This window comes from Poromitra crassiceps (genome assembly GCF_964638095.1).
Source record: "Poromitra crassiceps genome assembly, chromosome: 7".
NCBI classification, from domain to species: Eukaryota; Metazoa; Chordata; class Actinopteri; order Beryciformes; family Melamphaidae; genus Poromitra; species Poromitra crassiceps.
The window spans coordinates 45,328,752-45,352,172 of record NC_139628.1 but is presented as its reverse complement, the minus strand read 5'-3'; the positions used below and the strand labels follow the sequence as shown (position 1 = coordinate 45,352,172).

The 23,421-nt window shown below is 43.8% G+C and overlaps 3 protein-coding genes across 3 annotated transcripts; all 3 read right to left on the bottom strand.

Annotated features, from left to right (window-relative positions):
* Positions 1-1,755: 1,755 nt before the first annotated feature.
* Positions 1,756-5,653, bottom strand: LOC310779635 (ependymin-like; the record flags this gene model as incomplete). The annotated part of the gene is made up of 6 exons (XM_083640141.1): positions 1,756-1,885; positions 2,535-2,622; positions 3,130-3,313; positions 4,180-4,314; positions 4,472-4,506; positions 5,641-5,653. 6 exons carry the CDS (start codon positions 5,651-5,653, stop codon positions 1,756-1,758), a joined length of 585 nt encoding a protein of 194 aa, XP_083496267.1.
* Positions 5,654-5,955: 302 nt separating this feature from the next.
* On the bottom strand, positions 5,956-8,276 carry LOC310779634 (ependymin-like; the record flags this gene model as incomplete). The annotated part of the gene is made up of 4 exons (XM_083640140.1): positions 5,956-6,085; positions 6,748-6,835; positions 7,350-7,533; positions 8,193-8,276. 4 exons carry the CDS (start codon positions 8,274-8,276, stop codon positions 5,956-5,958), a joined length of 486 nt encoding a protein of 161 aa, XP_083496266.1.
* Positions 8,277-10,932: 2,656 nt separating this feature from the next.
* Positions 10,933-22,868, bottom strand: alpk1 (alpha-kinase 1). The gene is made up of 14 exons (XM_083640331.1): positions 22,849-22,868; positions 20,712-20,824; positions 19,722-19,876; positions 19,200-19,398; positions 18,810-18,869; positions 18,351-18,437; positions 17,185-17,261; positions 16,680-16,775; positions 16,415-16,519; positions 13,779-15,594; positions 13,208-13,355; positions 12,950-13,112; positions 11,686-11,872; positions 10,933-11,155 (listed from the first exon to the last, which is right to left on the bottom strand). The coding sequence occupies exons 2-14, from the start codon at positions 20,821-20,823 to the stop codon at positions 10,947-10,949; spliced, it is 3,414 nt and encodes a 1,137-aa protein (XP_083496457.1). The 5' UTR covers position 20,824; positions 22,849-22,868; the 3' UTR covers positions 10,933-10,946.
* Positions 22,869-23,421: the final 553 nt, after the last annotated feature.

The window sequence follows — 23,421 nt, the reverse complement described above, 5'->3', positions numbered from 1 at the left end:
AAAGTCTCTCCCTTATAAACACTGACACCGCCGCTCCGGGGGGGGATGTCAGCTTCCGGGTTTTCCTTCTACAGTAACACCATTGGGCTTTTGAAATCCCACTCCTCATAGGGCTACCTGTTCTTATCTGGCTCCTCATAGGCCTACCTGTTGTTATATGGCTCACATCACGAGAGGCCATATATAATCAATCAGGTGAAAGGCAGGCCTGCCCTATATGGGCCTGTTGGGCCATTCGACCGAATTTGTGCAAAGTCAGAGTTGGAAACATCTTGAAATAAATGTTTTTCTTATAAACATCTAAGATTTGCATACTTAAATGATATTTAAATGTGTTTTTGTTGTTGTGGGACAGCACGGATTCGGTAGAATGTATAGTGTAATGGTAAATGGACTGCATTTATATAGCGCTTTACAATGTGCCTGCATTCACCCATTCATACAACAAGGGCGGCAAGCTGCCACGCAGGGTGCTGGCACAGCCATCGGGAGAAATTTGGGGTTAAGTGTCTTGCCCAAGGACACTTCGACATGCAGACTGGAGGAGCCGGGGATCGAACCACCGACCTTCTGATTGGTGGACAACCTACTCTACCTCCTGAGCCACAGCCACAGCCACCCCAATACAATACACTACGATGTTTCACTCTGTTGAATGTTAGGTAATGGGAAAATTGCACTTCTAAAAATGTTACAGCCTCAAGACATACTGACCTAAAATATGTACTAACCTGAAATACAGTATGTTTTAATTCACCAGGTTTGGAAAAGTTGACCCAAACCCAAAGGCAAGTGAACTATGTGGACCAGGTGTGGACTCTAGTACAGTGGTCAGAGGTGAAGAATATTGTTTGTATTCACAAAGGAAGCAAGAAAGCCAGTACTGGATGGCGGTGGAATGAGATTCATCACATGGGCTAATTGCTCCATCAGTGACATCACGGTCATAAGATCTGGAGGTGTGTGAGTGCAGTCACCTGACTGGCACACCTGAACGTTACATGAATCCTCCTGCACACTAGCTACTACTAACTCTTTCTCCTGCAAACCCATCATAAAGAGTAACTAAACCCTAAAATCACTTTTGTCAGCTGAAAACCAATATGGGAATTTAATAGTGTTGTTCATGGATTCAGGTAAAAACTTTCAGTGCAAAATATTTGAATTCTACATACGGTACTTTCATTCATAGAGGCTGCCCTCTATTGGTTGAAACCCACTTTTTAAATTGAGTTTATTTGAATTTTCCTAACAGCTGTAACAGATTTTTTTTTGTGAAGCCACAAATAATTTATTTCCTATGATATAGGCTTGCTATGAACAGGTTCCTACATATTTTCCATTTCAAAACTCTATACTTTTCCATACTCAAATGTTCAGACTTCTCGGTAGATTTCTCAGACCATATTTGAAAATGTGCATTCTAATTCTGCATATTACGATGCGGTACCATTTTGCTATATGTTTCTATAGACAATAGTCTGAAAACATACTTTTTCCATACTCTCTTTTCCTTACCCCATACTTTTCCAGACCTGGAAAATACTCAAATCAAATTCCATACTTTTCCATTAAATCTCTTTTATTTTGGACATGTGTAAATCCAAAGTTTGTCAGAGATGCATAGGATGACACATTTTTACAGCAGGGCTAACTCTAATGTATTTGAAAAAAGAAAAATCATTGTAACCCCAAGATGATTATTGGGAAATATCGAAAATATTTGCAACAGTTGAGATGGTGGTTAGGAGGCCCTCAGTGCTTGTTCAGGAACAAGCTGAAGAAGCTAGCTGGTTCGTCTCCTTCAGCCATTATTTCTGTCTTGCAGAAGTCTGGCGGGTTGAGCAGCTGGGGGTCTGTCATCCCGACGACGTTGTCGACGAAGCTGGTGAACAGGACAACAAGGATGCGTTTATTACAAAAGGAATTAAAGGTGTGTTTTTTTACAACCTCCAAGCTTTTACAATTTTACATGGTGATTTTTACCTCTTAACTTTTTCCACATTCTCTCGTGTGACAAAAGGGATTCAAAATTAATGTATTCTGGATTTTTGGTGTCAAATATAAGCAAAGTACTCTTTTCTAAAAGAGTGGAGTGGACGTAGCCTCTAGGAAGTTTATGGGACAGTATGACATTCTAATAACAGTAAAACCTACAGTAGTTTGCAAAAGTAGTCACCCCTTTACTCACTTGGACTACATGCATATTGTCTCACTGGCAAACACGTTTGATAATAACATAATTTTTCATGTTCTAATCTGACCTTTCTTGTTGGGAAGATTTATCAGAGGTCCCTTAAATACATTCTAATGTGACTTTACGGTGTACGGTGGCGTTTTCTCCTGCAGAATGCATTTGCCCAGTATAGAAATTTTGAACAATAATCCCACACAAGCACAAGGAAATGTGCAGAAAGCAACTACTGTACATGTAGAGTGGTATGTATGTGATATGATGTGTCTCGGCACCAATGCCATTGATAAAAATACTTAAGTCCTTTTTACACTGTTGATCTGAATGTAGACCTACGCACCTTGTCTGCACCCATCCATAATCTTTGGTGTGGTACACATTGCTGACAGGAATGCATCCGAATTCAGTGACCGTCATCATGTACTTTCCTGGAGGGACAGAAATGAGAACTCATTTAAGTTTATCAAACAAGTTTCAGGAGCAGAGCCACACTTTTTTTTTTTTTATCTTCATTTATACAGGGGTAGTCTCACTGAGAGCAATGCTCTCTTTTTCAGGAGCGTCCTGTTCAAATTCACACACACATTCATACCTGGAAGCTGACCAGTACAACCACAGTCTGATCTGTTGGCCACTGATCAGCTCCACTGGAGCAGTTGGGGTTAAGGGCCTTGCTCAAGGGCATCTCAGTGGTGGTAATGAGGGAGGGGCAAGCGCTGCCTTTTCACTTTCCCCAGCCAGATTTATCCTGCCGGTCCTGGGGATTGAACCGACGACCTTCCGGTCACAAGCTCGCTCCTCTAACCATTGGGCCACCACTGCCCCAAACACCTCGCTCACGCCTCTCACCCACACCTCCTCAGACAGCTCGATTACCTCCATGGTCCATGAACAAGGCCAAAATGAAAAGCCGCAGCCATTCCTTATGTTCTCACCTATATTAGGCACATCTCCCACCCAGTTGTTGACCAGGAGCCCCTCTCCAGGTCCGGAGGAGCTGCCAATTACTACCTGGTTCAGCAGAGAGGCGTCCTGTGGGACCCCAATGGGCTGGAAGTCTGTGGTCAGAGGCTTTTTTTTGCATTTATGGTTTACATCATCAATCTCGTACATGACAGCCTGGTGGATGACATTGATGGGGAAACATGTTTAGTGCTAGTTTTGCTGTCTCCACAGATTTGTTCAACATTGTTTTTACATTTGTCATTTATACATAGAAAGTCAGGGGGGTGGAGTACTTTCTGAAGGCACTGACTGTACACACTTTAACGTGAAATTGAAACTCAATAATCGTTTTTATTCTTGAAAGGATTATTGAGTTTCAATTTCAGGTTAAAGTGTGTAATCCTTTTAACTCAATTCCTTTTAATAAACAAATAATCAGGAGCAGAGGTGGAAAGTGAATAATTCCAAATGCTAGTCACTGTGGTTGAGTTTCCCAGCATGTTAAGCATTCAGTACTTTCACGTCTGCTTTTTAACCATTTATGTTGTAACAGCCGTGTGCGTTGTGTGACTATGAGTCCTGTCAGTTACAAGACAACTTTCTGGAACAGGAGGGAAAACCGCGCTTCAGCTGACGAACTGCGCCCAACCGGTGCTTCTCAGAAAAGGGGACTGAGTGAACACATGAGAAAGAAACAATCTGGAGCACACGGTCAAAGTTAAGGCAATTTAATAAGTGCAAGCAGACTAACGTTTTGACACACAAAGTGTCTTTTGAAGACACTTTGTGTGTCGAAACGTTAGTCTGCTGGCACAACTTTCTGGACTTTGCTTCTCATATCATTACTAGCCCTGAGATTTGTGATCATCAAGGAACCACTCCCCAAACCATAATATCTTGTAAAAGAATTTGAGGAGGCAAGAGAAGCGTTGGCCCTGCGAAGAGGTTCTGGCCCGGTAGGCCCGTTTTGTAATACATCCCTGAATACAACCACAATGTGAAATGAATGATTTGGGCTATAATGTCATTGCTTGGGTCACCTCTCTGTAGAGCAGAAGAGCATCATAGGTGAAGGACTTGTTCTGGTACGTTCCCAGCTCTTGCAGGCGGATCCGCTCATCCATCCCATCATACACATACTTGGCAAAGGCCAACAGCTTCTCATTCTGGGTGAACTGGGAGAAGAACGAGAAGAACCATTTGAGTACTTCTGTCACTCTGGATCTACTACTGCTCTTGCTGATGCTTAGTCATTATGCTTACTGGTGTGGTTAATTGTGCTCCCCTAAACACCATAATTACTTTGAAAAAGATAAGCAAACAAACACTCACCACAGAGAAGGCTCCCGTCAGCAGAGGAGGACTTTCTGTATGAAGAAGGAAGATGTGTTTTCATTGAGACTCACAGAGTGAGTTTTATAAGCGAGTTATACACAATTAGGAAATAATACATCACAGCTATCATCATCATCATCATCACCTATTCTTGAATACTAGCAGGATGACATAAGAGCAATGCAAATATGGCAAATCAATTGAAAATCCTATTGATCAACACGTCGTCATCCATCCACTCTCTGTTACTTACTGCAGGGATGGGGCGTCTGGGCCAGGCAGCCTAGTGCCAGCGAGCACATTAACAGTAAAGATATCATGCTGCACGAGTCCGATTCCCACCTGCAAACACAGATCCAGCAGAGGCAAAGTCTCTCCCTTATAAACACTGACACCGCCGCTCCGGGGGGGACGTCAGCTTCCGGGTTTTCCTTCTACAGTAACACCATTGGGCTTTTGAAATCCCACACCTCATAGGGCTACCTGTTCTTATCTGGCTCCTCTAGGCCTACCTGTTGTTATATGGCTCCTCATAGGCCTACCTGTTGTTATATGGCTCACATCACGAGAGGCCATATATAATCAATCAGGTGAAAGGCAGGCCTGCCCTATATGGGCCTGTTGGGCCATTCGACCGAATTTGTGCAAAGTCAGAGTTGGAAACATCTTGAAATAAATGTTTTTCTTATAAACATCTAAGATTTGACTGGCACACCTGAACATTACATGAATCCTCCTGCACACTAGCTACTACTAACTCTTTCTCCTGCAAACGCATCATAAAGAGTAACTAAACCCTAAAATCACTTTTGTCAGTTGAAAACCAATATGGGAATTTAGTAGTGTTGTTCATGGATTCAGGTAAAAAATTTCAGTGCAAAATATTTTAATTCTACATACGGTACTTTCATTCATAGAGGCTGCCCTCTATTGGTTGAAACCCACTTTTTAAATTGAGTTTATTTGAATTTTCCTAACAGCTGTAACAGATTTTTTTTTTGGGAAGCCACAAATAATTTATTTCCTATGATATAGGCTTGCTATGAACAGGTTCCTACATATTTTCCATTTCAAAACTCTATACTATTCCATACTCAAATGTTCAGACTTCTCGGTAGATTTCTCAGACCATATTTGAAAATGTGCATTCTAATTCTGCATATTACGATGCGGTACCATTTTGCTATATGTTTCTATAGACAATAGTCTGAAAACATACTTTTTCCATACTCTCTTTTCCTTACCCCATACTTTTCCAGACCTGGAAAATACTCAAATCAAATTCCATACTTTTCCATTAAATCTCTTTTATTTTGGACATGTGTAAATCCAAAGTTTGTCAGAGATGCATAGGATGACACATTTTTACAGCAGGGCTAACTCTAATGTATTTGAAAAAAGAAAAATCATTGTAACCCCAAGATGATTATTGGGAAATATCAAAAATATTTGCAACAGTTGAGATGGTGGTTAGGAGGCCCTCAGGGCTTGTTCAGGAACAAGCTGAAGAAGCTAGCTGGTTCGTCTCCTTCATCCATTATTTCTGTCTTGCAGAAGTCTGGCGGGTTGAGCAGCTGGGGGTCTGAAATCCCGATGACGTTGTCGAAGAAGCTGGTGAACAGGACAACAAGGATGCGTTTATTACAAAAGGAATTAAAGGTGTGTTTTTTTACGACCTCCGAGCTTTTACAATTTTACATGGTGATTTTTACCTCTTAACTTTTTCCACATTCTCTCGTGTGACAAAAGGGATTCAAAATTAATGTATTCTGGATTTTTGGTGTCAAATATAAGCAAAGTACTCTTTTCTAAAAGAGTGGAGTGGACGTAGCCTCTAGGAAGTTTATGGGACAGTATGACATTCTAATAACAGTAAAACCTACAGTAGTTTGCAAAAGTAGTCACCCCTTTACTCACTTGGACTACATGCATATTGTCTGACTCACTGGCAAACACATTTCATAATAACATAATTTTTCATCTTCTAATCTGACCTTTCTTGTTGGGAAGCTTTACACGAGGTCCCTTAAATACATTCTAATGTGAGTTTATGGTGTACGGTGGCGTTTTCTCCTGCCGAATGCATTTGCCCAGTATAGAAATTTTGAACTATAATCCCACACAAGCACAAGGAAATGTGCAGAAAGCAACTACTGTACATGTAGAGTGGTATGTATATGATATGATGTGTATTTTTATCAATAGCACCAATGCCATTGATAAAAATACTTAAGTCCTTTTTACACTGTTGATCTGAATGTAGACCTACGCACCTTGTCTGCACCCATCCATAATCTTTGGTGTGGTGCACAGTGCTGACAGGAATGCATCCGAATTCAGTGACCGTCTTCATGTACTTTCCTGGAGGGACAGAAATGGGAACTCATTCACGTTTATCAAACAAGTTTCAGGAGCAGAGCCACACTTTTTTTTTAATTTTTTTTATCTTTATTTATACAGGGGGAGTCTCGCTGAGAGCAATGCTCTCTTTTTCAGGAGCGTCCTGTTCACATTCACACACACATTCATACCTGGAAGCTGACCAGTACAACCATAGTCTGATCGGCTGACCACTGATCAGCTCCACTGGAGCAGTTGGGGTTAAGGGCCTTGCTCAAGGGCATCTCAGTGGTGGTAATGAGGGAGGGGCAAGCGCTGCCTTTTCACTTTCCCCAGCCAGATTTATCCTGCCGGTCGTGGGGATTGAACCGACGACCTACCGGGTCCCAAACTCGCTCCTCTAACCATTGGGCCACCACTGCCCCAAACACCTCACGCACGCCTCTCACCCACACCTCCTCAGACAGCTTGATTACCTCCATGGTCCATGAACAAGGCCAAAATGAAAAGCCGCAGCCATTCCTTATGTTCTCACCTATATTAGGCAGATCTCCCACCCAGTTGTTGACCAGGAGCCCCTCTCCAGGTCCGGAGGAGCTGCCAATTACTACCTGGTTCAGCAGAGAGGCGTTCTTTGGGACCCCCATGGGCTGGAAGTCTGTGGTCAGAGGCCTTTTTTTGCATTTATGGTTTACATCATCAATCTCGTACATGACAGCCTGGTGGATGACATTGATGGGGAAACATGTTTAGTGCTCGTTTTGCTGTCTCCACAGATTTGTTCAACATTGTTTTTACATTTGTCATTTATACATAGAAAGTCAGGGGGGTGGAGTACTTTCTGAAGGCACTGACTGTACACACTTTAACGTGAAATTGAAACTCAATAATCGTTTTTATCCTTAAAAGGATTATTGAGTTTCAATTTCAGGTTAAAGTGTGTAGGCTAATCCTTTTAACTCAATTCCTTTTAATAAACCATTAATCAGGAGCAGAGGTGGAAAGTGAATAATTCCAAATGCTAGTCACTGTGGTTGAGTTTCCCAGCATGTTAAGCATTCAGTACTTTCACGTCTGCTTTTTAACCATTTATGTTGTAACAGCCGTGTGCGTTGTGTGACTATGAGTCCTGTCAGTTACAAGACAACTTTCTGGACTTTGCTTCTCATATCATTACTAGCCTGAGATTTGTGATCATCAAGGAACCACTCCCCAAACCATAATATCTTGTAAAAGAATTTGAGGAGGCAAGAGAAGCATTGGCCCTGCGAAGAGGTTCTGGCCCGGTAGGCCCGTTCTGTAATACATCCCTGAATACAACCACAATGTGAAATGATTGATTGAATGATTTGGGCTATAATGTCATTGCTTGGGTCACCTCTCTGTAGAGCAGAAGAGCATCATAGGTGAAGGACTGGTTCTGGTGGGTTCCCAGCTCTTGCAGGCGGACCCGCTCTCCCATCCCGTCATACACACACTTGGCATAGGCCCACAGCTTCTCATTCTGGGTGGACTGGGAGAAGAACGAGAAGAACCGTTTGGTTTGAGTACTTCTGTCACTCTGGATCTACTACTGCTCTTGCTGATGCTTAGTCATTATGCTTACTGTTGTGGTTAATTGTGCTCCCCTAAACATCATAATTACTTTGGAAAAGATAAGCAAACAAAGCAAACAAACAAACAAAAACTCACGTCAGCTTCCGGGTTTTCCTTCTACAGTAACACCATTGCACTGCAGGAACTGTATAACCAGCGGTGCCTCAGGAGGTCCCTGAAGATCATCAAAGACACAAACCACCCCCACAACAGCCTGTTCTCCCTGTTACCCTCAGGGAGGAGATACAGGGTCCCAAAAGCACGCACAAATCGCTTGAGGGACAGTTTCTTCCCGCAGGCCACGAGACTCCTTAACATACACAAATAGTGTAGTAGCTGTACTGTACCGTACTGTAGCTGCTACCATTATGTATGTCTAATGTTTAATTGAATGTTTAATTAGGTATATGCTATTTGCACCTGTACGTCAAATACGTCGAATTTAAAATGTTTAAGGGTGCAATTCTCGGGAGAAATTTGGGGTTCAGTGTCTTGCCCAAGGACACTTCGACATGCAGACTGGAGGAGCCGGGGATTGAACCACCGACCTTCTGATTGGTGGACAACCTACTCTACCTCCTGAGCCACAGCCACCCCAATACAATACACGACTACGATGTTTCACTCTGTTGAATGTTAGGTAAAATGGCACTTCTAAAAATGTTACAGCCTCAAGACATACTGACCTAAAATATGTACTAACCTGAAATACAGTATGTTTTAATTCACCAGGTTTGGAAAAGTTGACCCAAACCCAAAGGCAAGTGAACTATGTGGACCAGGTGTGGACTCTAGTACAGTGGTCAGAGGTGAAGAATGTTGTTTGTATTCACAAAGGAAGCAAGAAAGCCAGTACTGGATGGCGGTGGAATGAGGTTCATCACATGGGCTAATTGCTCCATCAGTGACATCACGGTCATAAGATCTGGAGGTGTGTGAGTGCAGTCACCTGACTGGCACACCTGAACGTTACATGAATCCTCCTGCTTAGCTACTAATCTTTCTCCTGAAAACTCATCTTAAACTTATGGAAAAAGGTATCACTAATTCAACATATTACATTTACAATTACTACTGGTTGTCCTCCACTCTCAAAAATACACAATACACCAAGATTTATGATTACATGCAGTACTACCCGACCCCCGAGGAAAGCATATCAGCCCAATCGCCAGAATAAAACGTTGGCATCTTACAAGTCTAAAAACCAGGATGTGTATGAGATTGTACTACAATCTCCACGTACATTTGGAGAAAAAAAACTGCCGGTTAATTTGAAAACCTCGCTGCCCTTCCAATGTTACATGTAAGTGCAAATAAAACAATTTTGGTTATGTTTAGGCCAGCTACAACAACTTGGTTATGTTTAGGCAAGATAAACAACTTTAAGTTTTGGCAACAAAGGTTTAACTTGGTTAGGTTTAGGCAACTGAAGCAACTTGGTTAACGTTAGGTTGAAAATGAAAGTAGAAACACGATGTGCCTCACTCAGGAGTTGAGCTGGTGTAACCGAATGAATGTTGAGTCCTCGTGAGTCCCGAGTGGTAGCGAGTAAGTTGGTTAAACTCACTCCCCCCCAGTATAAAGGCACGTTAATCAGCTCCGCCAACGGAGCTAGCTCTCGTGCAGTTCGCGCGTCCGCCTCGCAAGCCGAAGCTCGGCAGTTTGAATCCACCCCTGGGCAAGCCCTTAAACATGGGTTGCTGCAATTACCATCAAAACACAACGCCACTCTCTCGCTTGTGAGACAGAAATACTACAGAAATACAGTCCACTCATCCCGCCCCTACATCCTTAGGCGCATACTTCAACATGAGAAAGTCGCTACTCTATGACGTGGATAACATTCATTTTCACGTATCTTGAAACGTGATATGCAACATATATATTTTAGTTTGCGAAATTTCCACAAGTGGATTCCAGAAACGTACGTTGTCTACATCTTATTCTGGCGACTGAGTAAAAACTCATATGAGCACTATAGGGACACACAGATGGTTTTGGTGTCTTACGTTCTTTCAGTCTTGCATGTTGACCAATGGGACAGTCTGCCAAAATGGTGCGTTCAATTAAAAACTGTCACTCTATCAATGACTTGACACTGTAGACGGGAGAGGATGACATTATAGCCATCATCAGTGACACCTTTGACGACAGTAGCCACTTACAAGTAAATACTCTCATGGCTGCCCTGATTCATACAATGATGGTCCATTGTTGCACACACTCATGTCCTCAGTCACACCCCTATTATGAAATAAAAGAAGAAAATGGCTCTTAAGGAGCAGCTTTCCACTCCACCCTATTTGCTGTTGTGTCAGCAGACGATGGACAATAACCGTCCCGCTGTGCAGTGAGGCCAAAGTCCAGACACAAAGCACGGAGATGTGGTCGAATAACAAAATGAGTGGTGCACACTGGTGTTTATTTTCCAAAGCAGCCATTTATTATTTATTATTATCATTCTATTATTATATTTATTATTTATTTATTATTATTCACATAATGTAATTTTTGCATTCTCAGTCATTATTAATCACAGTTTCTGTGTGTGTGTGGCAGTCTGGCCACATGGAGGCAGTTTGAGCAGCTGGCAGATGGCGTTGCACTCTGGTCCGTGCTGCTCCTCCAGGAAGTACCTGAGGCCCCTGTCGGCAAAGTTGGAGGGGCCTCTGGGGGTCTTTCTGGAGTGGATCTGGGGGTCGGTCAGGTAGGTCAGCCCTTTGCCGTTGGCTGTCACCCACCCTGTGAAAAAAAAAAGGAGCAAAACGATGATTTCAGAGACAAACTATAATGAAAAAAAAAAGAAAAGAGAAAAGAATCTAAGACTTTTCGTATGCACACAAAAGGCTTATTTTCCCTCAAATTCTGTTCACAAATGTGCTTAAACCCATACGCACTTCTCCCTAGCCAAGATAATCCATCCAACTGACAGGGGTGGCATATTCAGATGCTGAGTAAACAGCAAGTTGTGCTTTGGACTGGACACAATAAAAAGCCACTCTAAAATGTGCAGTTTTATCACACAACACGGGTCACAGATGTCGCAAGTTTTGAGTATGGAGAAATCACATGACAGCTGATCTGTGGGTTATCTACAAGAGAGCTTGAATATGGTCAGCCCACAATCAGTGACCTCAGTCTCTCTCTCTCTCTCTCTCACACACACACACACACACACACACACACACACACACACACACACACACACACACACACACACACACACACACACACACACACACACACACACACACACACACACACACACACACCTTGTAGGTCCACAACAACCTCCTGGCAGTCGGAGAGCAGGTAGGTGAAATGTCCGAAGGCGATGCCGTATTCTGTGGCCTGGAACCTCTTGTCCTTCTTCACAGTGTTGTTGGTGAGTTTGACAAAGTCTCCAAGCATGTACGGCTCCACCGTCACGCAGCCCACGATCTCGTCCTCATTCAAGATCTACTCAGCCACAAGTACAGCAAACATCAGAGAGGGCGGTAATAAGTTAGTAGTAAGTTTTCTTCTTTTATTTTTTTGATTCTCCCTGTTTTCTCCCCAATTGTAGGCTACTTGGCCAATTCCCCCTGCTGTCCCCGGTCCTTGCTCCACCCCCTCTGCCGATCTGGGACGAGCTGTCGACTGGTACATGCTTCCTCGGATACATGTGCAGTTGCCAGTCGCTTCTTTTCACCCCTGACAGTGAGGACTTTCACCTTGCAGGACGCATGGGAGGATCACGCTATTCCTCCCAGTTCCCCTCCAGCCCGCACAGGCGCCAAGACTGACCAGAGGAGGCGCTGTGCAGCGAACAGGATACATACCCTTAATCTGGCTTCCCACCCATAGACACAGGCCAATTGTGCCTGTATGGACGGACACCCGAGCAAGCCGGAGGTAACATGGGGGCTCGAACCTGCGGCCTTCGTGTTGGTAGGCAGGGAATCTACCACTGCACTAGCCGGACGCCCTAAGTATAATTTACTGTAACCCAACTGCTTCATTATTTCTGTGCATTATGCAATATGATGATAGAACATGGTAGTAAATGTTTTGTCAGTAGTCAAATTACTCAACAGCAGTCTTATGAAAATCAAAGACGCATTTTCTTTTGTGTAATTCATAAAGGGGAGAGCAGATAAGACTGATATTTTGGCACTAGGCTATTAACATTATACGTATAATAATTTTTCCAATTTTCCCCCTTTGCACAACTCATAGTACCTTCTAGACTAATAACCAAAAGGATATTGGCTCAATGTGCAGTAAAGAGCGGGTGTGTTAAGAGTGTGAGAATTGTGTTTCACTATACAGCTAAAACTGCTCCAAGGGCACTGCAGGCAATCCTGCCTCTGAGAAAAACGCCTATGTGTAGGCCGGGGGGCGCTATTAAAGAATGAAGTAGTCGTAATTTTAATGAAGCATCTGTCTTTTCTGCTCTCCCTGAATTAAAAAAGAAGAAGAAAAGAAAATGCATGCTGCTTTTTTGGTGGCAAACATTTTCATTTTGTCCACTTTGTCTTCTGGGTTTAGCCTCACCAGCAGCGCCTCAGAGGGAATGAAGAAGATCTGAGCCATGACCTCTCTGTCGTAGAGGCTCTTGTTGAATTTGGTGACATAGTACTGTGCCGTCATCTGCCTCTCCACGTCCTTCAGGTGGAACTGCATTTCCTTTGGCTTCAGGTAGTCTTTCCCTACATATCTGATGAGGACAGAAGCACTTAATACATGAAGTCACATGGACACACTATGTTAACCTCAATCCAGCCGAATGAATCATGTTCTATTGACACCTACTTGCTTAACCTTTCCTCCTGGTGTAAAAACTGCACCCATAACGCTGCTCTCTGCTTGCCCTGCATCCCCATCGGCTCTCCGACGTAAACGCAGGTCTCCCTGGCCGTCCACAGGCCCGTGGCCCTGGAGAACTTCAAGTGGAGAGCACCTAGTGGAGACACCACCCATTAGAGGAGACACATAGACACATAGAAAAGTATTTGAAGGAAAACTTTGCCGCTTTTCAACCCCTATCTCTATCTTTCTGAAATCGGGATATAGTGTGAAAAACAGCCTTTAATTTGGTTTAATGTTCTCTCTGTCCATGGGCTTCAGCAGATATTGAGGCTGCGCTGGCTTGCATGACTGTTATTCCAACTGCTCATTTGTATATACCTGCATCCATGGACATTCAGATGGAGAGCCTTAATGAGCCTTAACGAGCCTTACCAGCTGGCAATGAACGGGAGCTCTCGGACGGGAGGTAAAAATGTTTCATCTGCACAATACTGATTTTGTAATGATACAAAGCTGATTGAAAAGCATAGTTCCACTTAATTTTTCCCAATCGCATTTGGGAATGAGAACTTACTGTAGGCAATTCTGTGCTGCTTGAGTTTGAACTTTGTCTTGTCGCTCTGCAACCTCTTCAGCAGACATTCATGACAAACCCCGGCCAAGAGGGCATGGTAGTCCTGCTGGGTCAACAAATACCTTCGCTCAGGGACACCACTACCCACAATGCTGTGCTTTATGCAGCTGTAGCACAAGGGGTTGTTCCTGTGAGTCGGTTCTTCAGGTGAGGTAAGTTCACTATGTGGGTGTCCGAGCTCTTTCGCCTCCAACATCTCAAAGGAACTCTCTGGGGAGGTTCGAGTGGAGGCGCACTCTCCTGGGACAGACTGCCTCAGGTTTGGCTGTGGGGTTGTGTCAGGGTTCTTGGCAGCAGGCTCAACAGGAAGTGAGTTCATTTCAGTCTCTGCATTTGGGTCCGCACCAAAGGTCTGCAAAGGTTGAGGTTTGGATGAGGCTCCGAATTCCCCTCCAGATGTGGCTCTTGTGTGGTTGAGCTCATTGGCTGAATTGCTGGTTTCGGAACCGAGTGTCTCCAATTGGGAAAAACCCTCATCTGAACCTAAGGGCTTGCTACCTTGATCGGTTCCTGCTTTTGATTGGCCAGTTTGCTGAGGATTGTTGTTAGTGGGTGAGATTTTCTCCCAAGATGACTGGGAGCCAAAACTGTCATTGAGCGAGCTGGAGGATGTTCCAAGAGTTAGTTGGGACAAGGATTGAGTCGCTCCTCTCATCGCTGACGGTTTCTGCGACCCACTGACATCAGGGATCCAATCGTCCTCACTGCCCAGTGTCTCTATTGCAGCCTCGATCACTTCAAACCCCTCAGAATCGCTTCCCGTGTTGGAGGAGGCCGTCTGGGAACTGACACCAGTTCTGTAACCAGCACCGTCTCGCTTCTTGTTTTTAGCTGTGGATTCTAGAATCCTATCAGACCCATCATCATCATCATCATCATCATCGGCCTCTGTTGTCAGGCAGCTCTGTTCGCTCACATTTGCCTTCTGGGTAACACTGCTTCCTGTGTAGCCACTGCTGCTGGGGCGAGGAGGAGACCCTGAACTTCTCAAAGAGAGGTTCTGCCATGAAGAGCCGAGGTTCTCCGTGCTTCCTACAGTGGTGCAGAGGTCCAACTTTTGAGGTGGATGCGTGGCGGGTGAATTTGAAGCTTTCTGTTGTGGCTGCTCTCCCATAGGTGCATCCTGTGGGACTTTGCAGTTTTCAGTGGTACACTCTGTGTTGAGTGTACCAAGGGTAGTCCCCAATGCAGTTATACATAGCCTCGCTCCATCTGTCCCCTCTTTCTTCCTCCTACAGTCTGTGTCTGTGCTCTCACACAGTGACGCGTGGTACTTTTGGAATCTCCCCATGACCTGGGAGAAACCACCCAGAGTGAAATGCACTGGTCTGGCTTGAATGTTTCTGTAGCTGTCGGGGATAAAAGAGCCCAGGTCAGGATTGGGGAATGGCTTCACCTGCAAAAGAAGCTTGACTTGGGCTATCAGATGCATGATCTCAGCACAGAGGCCATCTCTCTCTTGGCTATCGGCGTTGCAGTAGTCATAGAAGTGGGCGAGGGCTTTTTGGCAAGCTTGCGTTGCCTGGCTCAGCACCTCTGCAGGGGTGCCCAGCAGCCACTTGTGGGTGACAGTCAGGGAATATGCGGCCTTGAGGAAGGTATGTAGCTCCTGCTTGCTGGTGACCAGCTCGCCCTCGGCTTTGGTGAGCAGGCCGATTTCAAACGCCTCTCTAGCCTGCAGGAGGAAAGAGCGTCTCTCAGAGGAAGGGCAGTCCACTGAGAAACTGTACGATAACAAGCAGGTCCCCTGAGTTGCCTGGGAGGAGTGAGAGAAGAGTGAGAGTAATTAAAAGGTGCAACATGCATTTTGACGGAAGGAATGATTTTTTATTTTTGTGTCATACCACATAACTAAATGGCCATCCCACATGGGATTACATGACACACATTCACAACAATGTACAGTATAAGACACAGACTTCCCTGTCGCTTTAGCATCAGTGAACAAACTCCTTCATGATTTCAGAGCCTTCCATTGATAAAGAATGAAGATCTTCTCTGTTGATCTTATTAAACAAACTATGTGACCATGATACAGGGAGCAATATCAAACAAAATGCATTTAATTTTCAATGTCATTTCACCAACATAAATGACAAAGCCTATCCTGTTCATCAGCACCAACATAATGTCCCGTTTCCAAATGTAAAGGCAATATTTCAAACCTGATCTGGGCACATACGGACCTTTTCTACAATAAATAATACATCTGCAATAAATAACATTTTTACTGTTTCATTCTCAAGCCAAAAAGGCAACTGGCAAAGCAGTATTACTGTTACAGTTTTTGGATGGCAGCATATCACCTCTTCACTAGAGGTTTCTGTTGGCTGTCCACTCTAATTAGCTGTCTTTCTTGTCTCATTATTTATATTTAAATTTGACTTATTATTAATTAAATTACAGGCCACAGACCACAGACCTGTCAATGTGAATGCAATGTATTTGCTGACAGATGCTGATAACAGTCATAGATTAATTCGCCTGTAACTCCTCGCACATACAATTTATTCCATTGAATTTCCCCTCCACCACGCACGATTAGCATAACGTTTAACAAGAGTGTGACAACGTACCACATGAGTCAACACAAAAAGTGACGTGTATTGACTGTAGACCACCGCCATCTTAGCTGCCTCGGCTGCTGAGAGAAGGCGATGACTCTGGTTCCCAAGTAAAGACTGGTCCAAACACACACACACACACACACACACACACACACACACACACACACACACACACACACACACACACACACACACACACACAACTACACATTACACAGTGTTCATTAAGATAAGCATGAAAGAATACAAGAAACATAATGTCAAACAGGCTTACTAAATCAATATCTGGATTAGTCCTGAAAGCATGGAAGTCCTCATCATTCATAGACACCAGTATGTTGGCCAGTATGCCAAGAGACATTCCAATGCCCTGTGAAGAGACAACAAGGGTTTATAACAGTGTTAACTGTTGTGTGCATGCTGAGTAGGGATGGGATGATATAGCAATATACAAATGTGTCAATATGTATCGTGGGGCAGACACATTTATTGCAATATTAGTTCCATTTTATTTTGCAGTAGTCACAAATTAGACTGAAACTCCCCATCCAAAATTATATTATGTGCATTATGTTTTTAAATTGTTGATTACATTATAGCAAGCCAATGCCATTGCTTGTCAACAATTTTTGAAGATGAACAGTTCAACATGAAGAAAAACAAACAAACATTTGTGGTTAAATAAATGAAAATATATATTAGTATAGTATTTTAGTAGTATAGTTTTAGTATAGTATAGTATTTTTCAGCTCATAAGATTGCCGCTCTGGTGTCGTTACCTTTTTGTCAGGTTGAGGAAGAGCATAATAGCCGACCAGAGAGGCCCAGATCAGCTCTGCAGCGCCCAGCCACAGGCCTGAAACAGGGCAGCATGTTAGGGAACACATGCACAGAACACAGGCCTGACACAGGGCAGCATGTTAGGGAACACATGCACAGAACACAGGCCTGACACAGGGCAGCATGTTAGGGAACACATGCACAGAACACAGGCCTGAAACAGGGCAGCATGTTAGGGAACACATGCACAGAACACAGGCCTGAAACAGGGCAGCATGTTAGGGAACACATGCACAGAACACAGGCCTGACACAGGGCAGCATGTTAGGGAACACATGCACAGAACACAGGCCTGAAACAGGGCAGCATGTTAGGGAACACATGCACAGAACACAGGCCTGAAACAGGGCAGCATGTTAGGGAACACATGCACAGAACACAGGCCTGAAACAGGGCAGCATGTTAGGGAACACATGCACAGAACACAAGCCTGAAACAGGGCAGCATGTTAGGGAACACATGCACAGAACACAGGCCTGAAACAGGGCAGCATGTTAGGGAACACATGCACAGAACACAGGCCTGAAACAGGGCAGCATGTTAGGGAACACATGCACAGAACACAGGCCTGAAACAGAGCAGCATGTTAGGGAACACATGCACAGAACACAGGCCTGAAACAGAGCAGCATGTTAGGGAACACATGCACAGAACACAGGCCTGAAACAGGGCAGCATGTTAGGGAACACATGCACAGAACACAGGCCTGAAACAGGGCAGCATGTTAGGGAACACATGCACAGAACACAGGCCTGAAACAGGGCAGCATGTTAGGGAACACATGCACAGAACACAGGCCTGAAACAGGGCAGCATGTTAGGGAACACAGAACACAGGCCTGAAACAGGGCAGCATGTTAGGTAACACATGCACAGAACACAGGCCTGACACAGGGCAGCATGTTAGGGAACACAGAACACAGGCCTGAAACAGGGCAGCATGTTAGGGAACACATGCACAGAACACAGGCCTGAATCAGGGCAGCATGTTAGGGAACACATGCACAGAACACAGGCCTGAAACAGGGCAGCATGTTAGGGAACACATGCACAGAAAGTGGGCCAAACTATTTTCTTTCATCCTCTTTCAAATGAAATGTTCTTACCGAGCTTCTGCAAAGTCAATCCCCGCACTTGAACACTGACGGCCTGCACCAGAGCCCTGTCACTCTCTGAGTGGTACACCCAGCAACCTGTGTGGAAAGAGTTTCTTAGGCATTGAGCTGGTGCCATATAGTCCAGCAGTAGTTTGTGTTGTTGTTGCACATATTCAAATCAGAAACAACAACAAACATTAACAAAAGGAAACAAATGGATAAAAAAAGAGTGTGCCAGTAGAGACAGGAAACATTAATGGGCCTATTCTAGGTTTCTGCCTAAAAAATTAAACCAATATTAACAATAATTCAATCAAAGCATACAATATAAACCAAAACAATGGAAAAGAACAAGCAAACAAGAAACAATAAGAAAAGAAAAAAACAATGGTAAAAAGGAGAACCAAAAAATGAAAACAAAAGAGCAACCAAAATAAAAGATAAAAACAAAGAACCGAAGGAACCTACCTGTAGCCCCGCTATTGTTGATCAGACTGCTCAGTATGTATTCTGCCTTCTGTAATCTGCCTGTTGGGAAGACACTTATATTCACATTTTTCCATCTCTGCATAAACTAATCAAACAAAGCATCTTACATACAATCATGCTCAAAGTCATCTTATTTCTATGCCATTAGTTGATATCAGTGTGCTACTGATGTCCCAAACAATGGTCGGTGTTTCCTTTTCTAGTTTTTGTTGATTTTATTGTATTTCACTTTATCCATTACTTAGCCAGGGACTGTTGACTGAGACGCCTCCGTCCGCCCTTTACTAGTGTTCAGGTAGACCCTGGCCTTTACCGGTGTTCAGGTAGACCCTGGCCTTTACCGGTGTTCAGGTAGACCCTGGCCTTTACCGGTGTTCAGGTAGACCCTGGCCTGTCGTATGACCAGCTGGGGGGCCACGGGGGTGTCAGGGTGGCGCCTGTGGAGCAGCTTGGTGATCTTCAGCAGCCGGCTGGACTCGTCCGTCCAGTAGAGGAAGCGGTCCACCAAGAAGACCACCGCCAGCGCCCAGCTCGCCTCCCGAGCCACAATGGACGCCTTCAGGAGAGCCTGGCGACACAGCCAATCAGAATGCAGTTGTCATTCTGCCACCCATAGAGTGCCAAATTCAAGGTTCGGCCTAAGGGATTTCATTCCCCATTCATTTTTCCATAGATGTTTTGTAAAATCCTTATAAAAAGAGTTTTACTAGGTCAAACCAAGCGATTCAGCTTAGCTTATATTCAGAATCAGGACTCAGGACAATTTTTTTTGATCTATCCATTTTTGTTTGTTTTTTGGTCCGAGGGAAGAGGGAGTGACTTTGGCACTCTTAATGTCTCATTTGTGTTGCAATTTACACAACCGATTCCATTGTTTGGTGTGATTATTACCAGTAGCTGAGGTAGATGCTGGCTGATGAGGTCGGTGAGGTTGGTCTTGTCGTTGGCGCTGACCGACTGCTTGTACTGCCATTTCTCTGGCACAAAGGGCCACTTCATCTCCATGGCCTCCTGCAGGAGAGAGACCAGCTCTGCACAAAGCAAGTCTGCAGGAAAGTGGAAATGGTGGAATTTATTCAAACCAGCAACTTCTGCCATAGAGAGCCAAAGTGAAACATCACTTCCTGCTTTCTCCCTGTACCAGCGCTGCGAAGAATATGAATGGCGGTGGACGGAGAATAAGGTTACTTTTTTGATCCGGTTTGAATTGTGCCACGGGGTGCCAACGCCAATTTGGTCAATTTAAAACGTAACTTTGCATGTCAAGAAAGTCACAGTTTGTCGCCAAACTGTTGTAGAAGTTATCAATCAGAAAGACTACATGCACTGTCGCCTAAGTGACGTCACTTTCTCTACCGGCAAAGCTGAAGACCGGCGACATGCCACGAGCTTCCACAAGCTATGTAGTTTTTATACGAAACTAACCCCTACGTTTCAGTTTGACGACAAACTGCGACTTTCTTTACATGCAAAGTTGTGTTTTAAATTGACAAAATTAGCGTTGGCACCCCGTGGCACAATTCAAACGGGATCAAAAAAGTAACCTTATTCTCCATCCACCGCCATTCATATTTTTCGCAGCGCTGGTACAGGGAGGAAGCAGGAAGTGACGTTTCACTTTGGCTCTCTATTGCAGTGAGATCACTTGACTTAAAATATCTTGAAACTGGCTTGACAAGTCTTGTCCCCCTGACTGCGTGTCTAAAGGTAAAGCTCCTCTGACCCGGCTTATTCCCAATACAGACCGTGTGTGTGTGTGCAGAGCTTATGTGAGCATCATTCCCTCAGCCATGTCTCTGATCCTCACTCAAATCTCAGTCTGAGCTTCACCAGCTATATTCCATATGAAAACTGATCAAACAGCGACATCTAGTGTCTCACCTCGGTACCTGCAGTAGCTCAGCGTGGCAGCCTCACCGGGCTGGCTGGGTTGCTGAGCTGTTGCTGCTTTGAGGCAATCCTCCAGCAAGACTCCCACCTCCTGGCTGTCCATGCTGCTAAAAAATGTTGTTGTTTGTGGTGAAATAAAATTAAAATCACAAAAAAAATCAAAGTGCGGTCCAATACAATATACATGAATTATAAGGACCTGAGTGATAACGGAATTTACAGTCCAAAAGGTGCACAATGTAAGTTAAACAGAAAAATATATATTAAATTATATCATTAACGTACATTAACGGTTAATGTAACAAATGCAGTCCAGCTGCTGCATTAAATGCTGGTTCATGTCAGTGGGGGGTTTTTGGCTGTGCCTCGGGGGATATGGGGGAAGGGGGGGGGGGGGGGGGTAGAGTCCTTATTGGGGGCTTTTGAGCCTTGTTGATTCAGTGCAAGGTTGATGAGGCCAATGGCAGTTGGGAAGCCTTTAAAAGCAGGAAAAGACAATACTGTAGCCTAGAGCCATATCATGATATTACCATAACCAAAATCTAAGACGATATCTAGTCTCATATCACAATATCAATATAACATTGATATAGGCTATTGCCCAACACTATATAGACTACTCTTATTTTGGATATTGCCTACTTCCATACATAGGCAAACTAGAACGACCGCAACGCGGACTTATGCCTCCGCATTAGTTCATTCTGGAGTCCAAATCGCCATTTAAGGCAAATTGGAAGAGATTCCGTCAAGGCGCTCCTGTGATGTTGCGTTACAGAGCTTGGAAATTGGGTGTGTGAGAGGTCACAGTGAGCTTGAACTTTGACCACCAAAATGTAATCAGTTCATCCTTGAGTCCAAGTCGATGTTTGAGACAAGTTTGATTAAATTCCGTCAAGGCATTCCTGAGATATCGCGTTAACAAGCTTGAAAATGGCGTTCGAGAGCTCACAGTGACCTTGACCTTTGACTTTTCACCACCAAAATGTAATCAGTTCATCCTTGAGTCTAAGTAGATGTTTGAGGCAAATTTGATGAAATTCCGTCAAGGTATTCATGATATATCGCGTTAACAAGCTGGAAAATGGCGTTTGAGAGGTCACAGTGACATTGACCTTTGACCTTTGACCACCAAAATGTAATCAGTTCATCCTTGAGTCCAAGTCGATGTTTGAGACAAGTTTGATTAAATTCCATCAAGGCAGTCCTGAGATATCGCGTTAACAAGCTTGAAAACGGCGTTCGAGGTCACAGTGACCTTGACCTTTGACCTTTGACCACCAAAATCTAATCAGTTCATCCTTGAGTCCAAGTCGATGTTTGAGACACGTTTGATTAAATTCCGTCAAGGCATTCCTGAGATATCGCGTTAACAAGCTTGAAAATGGCGTTCGAGAGGTCACAGTGACCTTGACCTTTGACCTTTGACCACCAAAATCTAATCAGATCATCCTTGAGTCTATGCCTCCGGCCTGGCTATCGCCGGCGGAGGCATAAAAATGTAGCCTATTCACAGCATCTGTCCAACATATTCTGTAGTATGTCAAATGCATTTTATGCAGTTTGGTATGCAGACACGACACACCACAATTCAAATGATGTAGTAAAGGCAGCATGTCCAAATGAAAGCTTTAGCTAGGGTAAACACTTCAAATTGTGTACTGTACAGATGTACAGATGTAGCATAGATTCTCATGAAGCAATGTCTCAGCCAGGTACAAATCACTCTGATATTCCTATAGGATCTTCACTGTGTCAGTGGTTTTATGTGACCTTAGTGTAGCCTACTTTTTATGACCACCTGCTGCAGCATTTTATATGAATATCTAGCCTATAGGCCTACTATGGATGTGGTGGAGGATATTTTGTGTAACTCTTACACCAAGAGACTGGACACAAATGTTCTATCATAATTGTAATTTAAAAGCCAAGTTTCACTTTCAGTTTCTCTGAAAAGTCTACAAGTGCCAGCATGGAAATTGCAGAGGTGTTATGAAGTGATAGCCTATTATACAATATTATCTATGATCAATATTATTAGGTTAAAGGTTAGCTTTATGATGCTGTTAGCTTCGTTAATATTACGGAGATATGAAGAGTACTTTTCTTAAATCAACAGGTACCGTACCGTGGCTTCAGTCTCCCAACTTCTTCCTCATAGGGCAGGAAAAACGAGAGGCTGCCTTCACGTGCTGTGGGAAATGTCGCAATTACGAAACCGCTCCTGTAGTCAGTGTAGTATACACTAAATCCAATCTGCCTCCTCATGGTAGGCTATACACTGTATACCATGGGGTAATCATTGGATTCGGATGATTTAGATAGGCTATAAAAATCCGAATGCATGAATGCTCGAGTCCCCAAGTCCAAGTCTGAGTCATCAGTGCTCAAGTCCAAGTCAGTTCAGAAGTCCTGAAAATGTGTCCACGACTCGGACTCGAGTCAGACTCAACTACAACACGGATTGATACAATATTGCTTATCCAAAATGTGTGCATGTCATGTGTGTATATAGGCTGTGTGTAGCATTATACTAGCCTACATGTGAATTATTTGATGGTTAACAATAAAATTGGCTAACATTATTTTAGCCTAGTTTAATATTAAATAATGATGCATTTACTATTTAGTACGGACTGTTATTCTAAAGTGTTACAAAAGCACTTTCAGCCATATGAACGTGGATCTAGGGAGTTTATGA